The 9945-nt window shown below is 43.7% G+C and overlaps 1 protein-coding gene across 1 annotated transcript; it reads left to right on the top strand.

The window, feature by feature from the left end:
- Nucleotides 1-432: 432 nt before the first annotated feature.
- Nucleotides 433-9945, top strand: LOC121307828 (vacuolar fusion protein MON1 homolog B-like). Its single transcript, XM_041240112.1, has 6 exons — nt 433-606; nt 2309-2411; nt 3297-3920; nt 4481-5273; nt 8862-9009; nt 9360-9945. Exons 2-6 carry the CDS (start codon nt 2327-2329, stop codon nt 9591-9593), a joined length of 1884 nt encoding a protein of 627 aa, XP_041096046.1. The 5' UTR covers nt 433-606; nt 2309-2326; the 3' UTR covers nt 9594-9945.

Below are 9945 nucleotides of genomic sequence, written 5' to 3'. Positions count from 1 at the left end.
CATTTTTATTCTGACTTCGTTGTGAAATGTTTTTCAACAGAGTATATTTACGTGAATTTAACGATAGCTTCGCTACGCAGTTAATTCTGACGAAGTGAATTTACCCCACGTGACTACATAATTCTCTCGTTAATATTTAAAAATAAATATCCTTATCATTTGATCGGTTCATTCCCTTACAGTGTGAAAATTCTTCTTTCTGATTTGCGGTGCCTGGGATTAAAAACCGCCCCCACCACATACTACCCTATCAAGTTATCCGAACGACAGTGGGCGACGCCCTCTTCCCCACCGGATTGGCTGGCGATGCTGTCATCAACAGTATCCGGTCCCGGAAGTGCCGCTTTTTTTTTTTTGTTTGTTTTGTAATGTATTTTTTGGCAGTTGTGGCCGGTAGAGATTGTTTTTGCTGTAATGTTTTTTTTTTTTTTTTTTTTTTTTTGCCGTTAACTGTTTATACCCCCCCCCACTTGTTTTAAAATATCTATCTAATTTATTTCTGTATTTATATTTAGTATGTTCGGCCTAAACCGAAGCGAGGCCGCGCTTGTTATTTTCACCGGCCGGGTGAGATGTTGTGAAGATTAACACGATTAAGCTGATCACGTGAGTAGACCACCTCGTTTGCTCTGTATTTTACATTTTAAAAATGAATGGCATCGATATGAATTATGGAAGCATCCTTCTTTATGAAAACGCGTGATATTTCAGAGCTGTTTCCATACCGCGACGTTATTCGTACTTGCAGAGAGTGTGTGCCTGTATAGCAGCTTTCATTACCCCTGTTTACTTGTGTGTGTGTGCACCTTTAAAATGTAATGTTACTAATGCTTTGAGTGTTTTGTTATTAGGGTAAACTAAGGAAATGCTGTACATCATGCACTATGGAACTAGCTGTGTTGTGCAGTGCTAAATAATTCACACATCGGTGTATGATTATTATTTTTCTTTAAAGAAACGGGTTGTTTATCACTCTCGTTTGTATTCAACTCGCTTGCGGTTCATTTATTTATTTCTTGTAGCTTTAAATAGAAAAATAGCCCTCTTAACGGCCGGGTTTACCATCCCAGACCCCGAGCAGCACTAATCTTGTAGCTAAAATGTTAGTTTTATATACGTTAGGTGGTAGAGGGGTCTATGAAACCATCCGTGAATGTAAAGCACTCCCGTGGTTGCAGACAGCCTGTTTCTGATTTGTGCGGTTATTTTAAGGTGCGGTTTAATAGTTCATTGTTGGATTACAGTGCAGACGCAGTGTTAATCCCCAACCGGTGTTACAATTTGAAATTGAAGCAACGTCTTGTCGTCATAAAACAAAACGATAAACAGTACGTGGATGCCTGCTAGGACTAATTCCGTGGTGTTTTTTTAGTGTCGTCTTTCATGATTTGCCCGTGTGTAATCTACTTCTATAAGAGGCAATTCAACAAAAGCCAATGTGATCAGTACAGTTGTATACAGTGCTTTGCAGTGTAATGTTTTGCCTGTCTAAAGTATAGTTTTTAGTCAACGCAAGCGTGTGATTGTTATCCGTTCCATAGGTTCATGTTGGGTTTAAAGTAAAAAAAAATAAAATAAATAAAATTGATTAACAATATGATTTCTGATCACCAAAATCAGACTTTACAGTGACATTGATAATTGTATATTGTGAGAGATGTGTGGCGTGGTTAAAGGTTGACCTGCTGTCTTGGTAAATTCTAACATTCAACAATCAGCGTTCATCCATTTCTGACTAATCACTATCCAGCGGCCCCCTTTTATGGTGAATGTGTAATCACACTTAACACATTTTTGGTTTTGACTTGATGGCGAAATACTGTATAAAAATCGGTCGGTCCGGTTTTGATCAGATGTCTTTATCGGGGTCTGTTCGGTTCATCCAGTCAGGTGTTGGTCTGACACTAATCTATCGTTATAGACGTGAAAACTAAATAAATAAGTACAACTGTTTGTATGCCTTCATTTTTATCACTGATTTATTTCGGTAAAGTGGGATTTCATGATTAGTATGCATTTGATTGAACTGACCAGCGATTCTATGGCAATGGGAGGCTTATTTCCAACCCTACAAATATGAAGAGATTTGTATGCATAGACTAATTAGGAGGATTTAATCGGCTAAACAGGTCACATTGTGGGCATGTGATCTGTATCACATGGAATGCCAGAATTGGCGAAAGTCTTAATCCATATTACTGTGTGTGGAGCAGTTCGGTCTCCATGCCTCAAGCCTGCCCTGGACTGGAGGTTGCTGTTAACTTATTATAACATTAAGAGATGTACTAAGTCAGAGTGTCTTCTGAAGGTGCTCTGGGATGGTGAGATGGAGACGGGACAGAGAGAGCGCGAGGAGTCTGAGGAGGTGAAGCAATGTGATCCATCACTGGCGGACAGCCAGGATCAAACTGGTAAGAAGTCTCCTGTTGTCGTAGTTCCTTATCATTCTTCTGTAGATAGTTTTGTTTCCCTTCTACAGGTATTTTCACTTTGACTTTGTAGTTCATTTAACCCTTAGCAGTCCATTTATTCAGTGCCTGACAAGCCCGACAGGTCCAATTTATTTTCACATGCACAGTTTATTATTTATTTTTATTCACAATAAAACAGGTTTAAAAGCCACTGCATATCAAAAGGACACTCAGTACTGCATCTCCAGCCAAGCCCCACCCCTTGTTCGCTGTATTTTTCACATAACTCTTTATAGACGTACATACTGATAAATCCTCTCCTGATCACTCGTTTTATTCCTCAATAATGCGATCCAAGTCATTATTTTATTACTGTAACATCTCAAAAAGCTCTGCAAATGTCTGTGATATTCTTTGAGCGCTGGATGCAGCAGCAGCTCTCTCCTTTATTATGTCCGTGTTATCTCTGTAGTGGATGGGGATATCAGATACGCCCTTTTTTATTTTATTTTATTTTTTTGTTTGTTTTATTCGGCCATTGAAAGGTTCGCGGCTTTTTCCAGAGAAAAAACGACTAGAGACCTCTGCTTGAGATCTTTTTGATGGAAAGGGAAAATTATAATGTTGGACCTGGTCTGACGTAGGACTGCAAAGGGTTAAAGTTCATGGCTACAAATACCGTTTTAAATTAGAACACTTCGGTATATTTTCTTAACCCCCTCAAGTCGGTCAAGAGTCCAACAATATCTTAGGTGGCTACAAAACATCATTAAAAGGTTGTAACTATAGTTTAATCTGCCGCTATGCTGTAGATTCCCAGTGCAGCTGTTTACTTGCATATTCCAGACCAAGGATGTAGACACACCTTGCTTTGTATCATTTCAGGCTGTGAAGATTCAGAAGCTCTCCCTTATCATCATACACCAGCAGACCTTGGGGATTCTATCCCAGAGGGGGACCGGACAGAGGAGGAGGAGGAGGAGGGAGCAGATACCCAAACAAATGAACTAGAAGAGAGTTTAGCGACAGAGGCGGGGAGGTCAAGTTTACTGGACCCAGAAGGAGATCCTGAAGAGAAAGTGGAACACTTGCTTAATCATGAATCGGAACTTGTAGAACCTTCGGGGAATCAAGGTGAACCCGAGGAGGACGCATGGGTCACCTCGAAGGTGGGGGAGTCATCGGACTCAGGTTCCACCGATAACACCCTGGAGGACTCGGGCGAGTTCACCGAGGCCTGTCCGGTGGCAGTGTTGGCTGGTGCCACGGAGGAGCTGGGCAGCGGGGTCTCCGAGCCTGGCGCGCCCCCTTTCTCGCACCGTGATGAGGACGTGACGGCAGAGAGCTGGCGGCTGCACCGGAAGCACGTGTTTGTGCTGAGCGAGGCGGGCAAGCCCATCTACTCGCGCTACGGCAACGAAGAGGCACTGTCCTCCACCATGGGGGTCATGATGGCTCTGGTGTCATTCGTTCAGAGCGGGGACAACCTCATAAGATCCATCTACTCTGGTAAGCAGTCTCCTTTCACGTTGACAAAATATGTCCCAGCAGTTACTTCTAAAGGGATTCCAAGTTGGTATAGCCTACCTTATACCAACAGAATCGGTATATTCTGTGATAAACACAATGGCATAAAGGCGCTGCTTTTAAATCTCGGCATGTGTTAGCCTCCAGCCACTGACCTGAAACTCGCACCAGCCCATACTTTCAAAGGGCCTGTCCATAATTTCGTTTACTGACACACTTTTAAAATTGCTGTCCTATGTAATTTTGAAATATCAATAATAAATACATGTACTTTATTGTACCTGGACAAAGTACTAATCATTTTATTCCAATACCAAACTGGTGTACTTCAATATAATAAAGTGTTATTGGCTACTGCATAAATAATTGAGTCGCTGTACGTTAAAAATGACACAGAAAGCAAGTAGACATAATAAAGCCTAGAGACAAAACATTTCTCTAGTTGACGTAGCTTAAGTCCTGTCCTTGTCTTTTGAAGTTACTCTCTGTGCTCCATGTGTCTGATGTACATGTTTTCACTGTTTCCCTCGGCTGGTCGCCAGAGGACCACAAGGTGGTGTTCATGCAGCACGGTCCCCTGGTCCTGGTCTCAGTCTCTCAAAGCCGGCAGTCGGAGCAGCAGCTCCGGCAGGAGCTCCAGTACGTGTACTACCAGATCATCAGCATGCTGACGCAGGCCAGCGTGACGCGCATCTTCGAGCGCAAGAAGAACTACGACCTGCGCAGGCTGCTGGCCGGCTCTGAGAAGATCCTGGATGGGCTGCTTGACCTGGTGGACACCGACCCCAGCTTCCTGCTGTCCGCCGTGCGCTGCTTACCCCTGGCCTCCTCCCTGCGGGACTCCCTGAGCCAGACCCTGCAGAAAGCCATCACCCCCAACTTGGTGTTCTCCATCCTGATCGCCAAGAGCCAGCTGCTGGCCATTGTTCAGGAGAAGGCCGTCATCGAAGACGCCAGGCTGGAGCCGGCCGACCTGCACCTGCTGCTGAACCTCATTGGGGCCTCCTCCGCTTTCCAGGCCGGGGAGATCTGGACTCCCATCTGCCTCCCGCTCTTCAACCCGGACGGCTATTTCTACGCCTACATCTCGTACCTGGACCCCCCGCTGTGCACCGTCTGCCTGCTCCTGCTGTCCACCGACAAAGAGGCTTTCTACTCGGTGGCAGAGTGCAAGAGGAAGATCGAGGATGGCATGCGGGCTCAGAACGCTCTGCGGGCTGTGGCGGAGGCTCGGTCCTACAGCGTGACTCAGGTGGGCGTGTCGGACCTCCGGCACTTCATGTACAAGCCGTTTGACGTGCCGGAGAACCACAAGCAGCTCACACAGTTCACCAGGTAAGATGTGGAACCGGCAACCAGATTCACAGTCGATTATCAGACTGATAACACTCCGCAGGACTGGATGCGTTGAGAGCGCTTTATTGGAGACGCAACGATCAATCGATGCATCGGCTATTAACCCTTTGTGGTCCAATGTCGGACCAGGTCCGACATTACGATTTTCTCTTTCCAGTCCAATGTAGGACCCTGTCCGACATCATCGAAAAGACGTCAAGCACAGGACTCTAGTCGTTTTTTCTCCGGAAAAAGCCGAGAAAGCCTTTCAATGGCAGAGTGAGACCAATAGGAGCCGAATGAAACCGAAAAAAAAGGGGCGTGTGAACAATAGCCCTAGCAGCTGCACCACACAGAGATGCAGACATAAACAAAGGAGGTAGCTGCTTCAGCATCCAGCGCTCAAAGAATATCACAGACATCAGCAGAGCTTTTTGAGATGTTATAGTAATAAAATAATGACTTGGATCACATTGTTGAGGAGTTTGGTGATAAAACAAGTGATCAGGAGAGGATTTATCAGTATGCACGTCTATAAAGAGGTATGTGAAAAATACAGCGAACAAGGGGTGGGGCTTGGCTGGAGATGCAGTGCTGATGTTGCTTAGCATTGCAATGCCCTTTAAACCGGTTTTACTAAAATAAACCGCGCATGTGAAAATAAATTGGACCTGACAAGCGCTGCATAAATGGACCGCAAAGGGTTAATTGTCCATCCTTTAAATTGAGAACGCTTTATTATTCAACAAAAATAGTATATTATATTGATTTGTTTAAGATGTAGATCTTATTTTTATAAAAGGGGAGTCCTTGCAAGTGTAAGCCTTCAAGTACAACTGAAAACATGGACTTTTATGTTCTGATAAATTGTAATGCAATACATCCGTTGAGAACATTTTTATTAAAAAGCAAGATGGTGTCAGGGTTTTTTTTTTTTTCTCGTTCGAGAAAGTCTGGGAATATGCAAGGAAAGCAGATGGTACTAGGCAGCTAGTTATAGTGCACCCGGGCAATTGCTGAACCTAGATCGAGGCTTGCAAAACAAAAGCAGTGGTGATCAAGAATCTGAGGTGCTGCATCTCTATAAGCCACAGTCTCTGAGTAGGTGCCAGGTCTGCATTTGCACTGGAACCTCACAATTAGTACGTACAGAGCGAACACAGTTATGGCCAATGTGAGTTTGTTTTCGCGATGTCGTTTTTATTTCAAAGGCATTTCTTAATTTAGAGATTGTTTCCTTGAAAATATTCAGTTGGAACCGGGCCGACGATGGTTTATTTATTTTTCTCCATCGGTAAATGCATTGCAGATCAAGCATAGTTTCAGTGAGGTTTACTTCAAAGATTTTGTAAATGGTTATCGTATTTTACAATACCACTTATTTGAAGCCTGTAATGCCCATTTCTGTTTTGCATCTCATACAGCGCTTAGCCACCGCTGGGTATATACTTTATTAACATTTAGCGGTCCATTTATTCAGCAGTTGTCAGGCGCGTCAGGTCCAATTTATTTTGCATGCGTTGTTTAAAATATATTTCTTCTTTCAGGGTAAAACGGGTTTAAAAGGCATTGAATCACAAAAGGACACTCAGTACTGCATCTCCAGCCAAGCCCCACCCCTTGTTCGCTGTATTTTTCACATACCTCTTTATAGACGTGCATACTGATAAATCCTCTCCTGATCACTCGTTTTATCACCAAACTCCTCAATAATGCGATCCAAGTCATTATTTTATTACTGTAACATCTCAAAAAGCTCCGCAAATGTCTGTGATATTCTTTGAGCACTGGATACAGAAGCAGCTATCTTCTTTGTTTGTCTGTGTTATTTCTGTGGCGCATGGGGCTATCAGATACGGCCTTTTTTTATTTATTAATTTTTTTTTTTTTTTTGGGGTGGGGATCCTATCCTATCACTCAGCCACTGAAAGGTTTTCTCTGCTTTTTCCGGAGAAAAAACAATTTGAGACCTGTGCTTGACGTTTTTTTGATGTTGGACAAGGTCCAGCATCGGACTGTAAATTATAAATTGTAATGTCAGACCCGGTCCGACATAGGACCGCAAAGGGTTAAACCCAGACTCGCAAGCCTGCATTTTCAAAGCAGAATGATTTTTAAAACAGAGAAACAAAGCCGCCTCTGCGTGTCTTTGTTCTGCTGTGCACACAAGCTGCCTTGTTGGGAAGCCATGTGACAATCTGCCAGGAGCTTCACGTACTTTGGGCTAAGAATCTAGCCTCACGGCACTGAAAATGTAATTCAGCTACTGCCTGGAATCGAACCTTTCTGTTTTTACCCAGGTAACGCAGTCCATGAGAGTCTTTTAATGAAATCACATAGAAAATCAATTGAGCTGTTGTCTACAACCGTGGACTCTGTAGCTGTGCATGGTGTTTGTTTTCAGCTTTATCTCATGGCTCAGTCTGATTCAGTTCCTTATTATTTAACGAGGATCAGAAAGCATTGAGACTTTAGGAATGAGAGATTGCAGATGCAGCACACAGCTGCATTCCGCTTAGAATCGCATATTTTTTTCATAACTGCCCCGCAGGTGTGCGGTTTTATGTTGCTGTGCTCGTCGCCAGATAAAAAGCAGTGTGGACTTCAAAAGCTGGGCTATTAACATCTATCACTGTTTTAGAACATTTAAAATAATCTCAATCCTATCTTTTGATCATGGAGCTATCTTTATTCTTTTATAGGTCAGTAACTGTAAAAAAATATATATATGGATCTGCAAAAATAATAGTAATTTGCCTACCAAAAAACAAACTGCAGTGCTTGAAGTCAGTAACAGAGTCTAGGTGTTTAACCCTTAGCAGTCCATTTATTCAGCGCTTGTCAGGCGCGTCGGGTCCAATTTATTTTCACACGTGCTGTATTTTACACACCCTGTTTTAAATTTTATTTATTTATTTATTTTTTTGAGTAAAACAGGTTTAATAGGCAGTCCATATCAACAGGACACTCGGCACTGCATCTCCAGCCAAGCCCCACCCCTTGTTCGCTGTATTTTTCACATACCTCCTCATAGTCATGCATACTGATAAATCCTCTCCTGATCACTCGTTTTATCACCAAACTCCTCAATAATGCAAGCCAAGTCATTATTTTATTACTATAACATCTCAAAAAGCTCTGCAAATGTCTGTGATACTCTTTGAGCACTGGATGCAGAAGCAGCTGCCTCCTTTGTTTGTGTCCGTGTTATCTCTGTGGTGCATCGGGCTATCAGATACAGCCTTTTTTGTTTAGGCTTTATTCGGCTCCTGTCTGTCTCACTCGGCCATTGAAAGGTTTTCTCGGCTTTTTCCGGAGAAAAGACAACTAGAGACCTGTGCTTGACGTCTTTTTGATGTCAGATGTCAGAAAATTGTAATGTCAGACATAGGACCACAAAGGGTTACTATTGAAACCAGTTCTGAAATACAGTTTAGAAAAGAAATGGATCTGAAAAAATAACCTGTGTCTTTAACGAGCAATGAACGACGGGAAAGTAGAACATAGCTTTCCAGATTCTTGCGGCTAGCAGAACATACTAATAAATGTGTAACTTGGGGTGTGTCCTTTCTTTTGAACGCGTCCCAGCCCGGAGATGGAAGCGCCATACAGCACGGCGGAGGAGAGGGAGCGTCTGTTTGACCTGTACCGCTACCTGCACAGCCGAATCCACAGCGCCACCCGGCCGCTCAAACTCATCTACCACGTCGCGGAGAAGGAGACGCTGCTGGCCTGGGTATGCTGCCTAGTTTTTCAGTTTTTAGATTCAGTTGGTTCCACCGCCACCCAAGGGTTAAGAGTTTAGAAGGAAAGATGGTACAGCTTGAGTGCACAATTTGGGACTAGAGATGTTGGGGTTAATAACAGACCTGACTTTACATTTACTCCCAGTAGGGACTGGACTATACAGTAAACAGCCTTAATTGTGGAGAGGTCTTGGCCTTAGACTTTTTTTGTAGGTGCAGTAGATTCTCGCTCGTCCGAAACCCTGCAGATTGTGAAGTCCGTTTTCTGTGTACACAAATTCACATTGCACCGTACAAGATGATAACGTGTCTGTCTGTCTATCTGTTTCTTTTTGTTCAGGTGACCAGTAAGTTCGAGCTGTACACTTGCTTCAGCCCTCTGGTTACCAAGGCCTCTGCCATCAACGCCATCACCAAACTGCTCCGCTGGATCAAGAAAGAGGAGGAGCGTCTTTTCATCCGCTACCCCCCCAAATACTCCACCACCCCCAACCCCAGCAAGAGCTCCTGGGGGGGCAAGGGGGGTTCTGACAGACAGGAGACCACCGAAAACGGCTTCCTCTCACTGCCATAGGGCCCAGGACTGCAGAGCCCCTTTCTCATTGGCTAGAAACAAGGCTTTCCTATCTTCCCAATCCTCTTATAGAATAAAACCTTTCTGTTTCTATTGGATGAATCTGCTTCCCTTGCCTGCTGTTGGAGTGCTCTTGATTTGCCGTGGCGAAAGGCATGACTTGAATCGGCTTGTTCGCCTATTATAGGGCCCCCTTTGACTCTGATTGGCTAAAGATCTGGCCACCTTTCTGGGACACGGTGGCTAATAAGTTGTGCTTGGCTGAGTTTTTGTTTTTTCCCTCATTATTTATAGGTCAATAACTGTACCAATTGGCTCACAACAAGAGCTTGGGATCACACCTTCACAAAAG

The sequence above is a fragment of the Polyodon spathula genome, chromosome 59, assembly GCF_017654505.1.
Source record: "Polyodon spathula isolate WHYD16114869_AA chromosome 59, ASM1765450v1, whole genome shotgun sequence".
NCBI lineage: Eukaryota > Metazoa > Chordata > Actinopteri > Acipenseriformes > Polyodontidae > Polyodon > Polyodon spathula.
Note: the sequence above shows the minus strand (reverse complement) of the source record. Positions and strands in the feature narration are given on the sequence as shown.

What these genes read in the sequence shown, in the direction of transcription:
- LOC121307828 (XM_041240112.1), top strand. Translation starts at nt 2,327, where the DNA reads ATGGAGACGGGACAGAGAGAGCGCGAGGAGTCTGAGGAGGTGAAGCAA. An exon ending in GGACAGCCAGGATCAAACTG is followed by an intron (nt 2,412 to 3,296) that starts GTAAGAAGTCTC and finishes GTATCATTTCAG; the next exon opens with GCTGTGAAGATTCAGAAGCT. An exon ending in CATAAGATCCATCTACTCTG is followed by an intron (nt 3,921 to 4,480) that starts GTAAGCAGTCTC and finishes GCTGGTCGCCAG; the next exon opens with AGGACCACAAGGTGGTGTTC.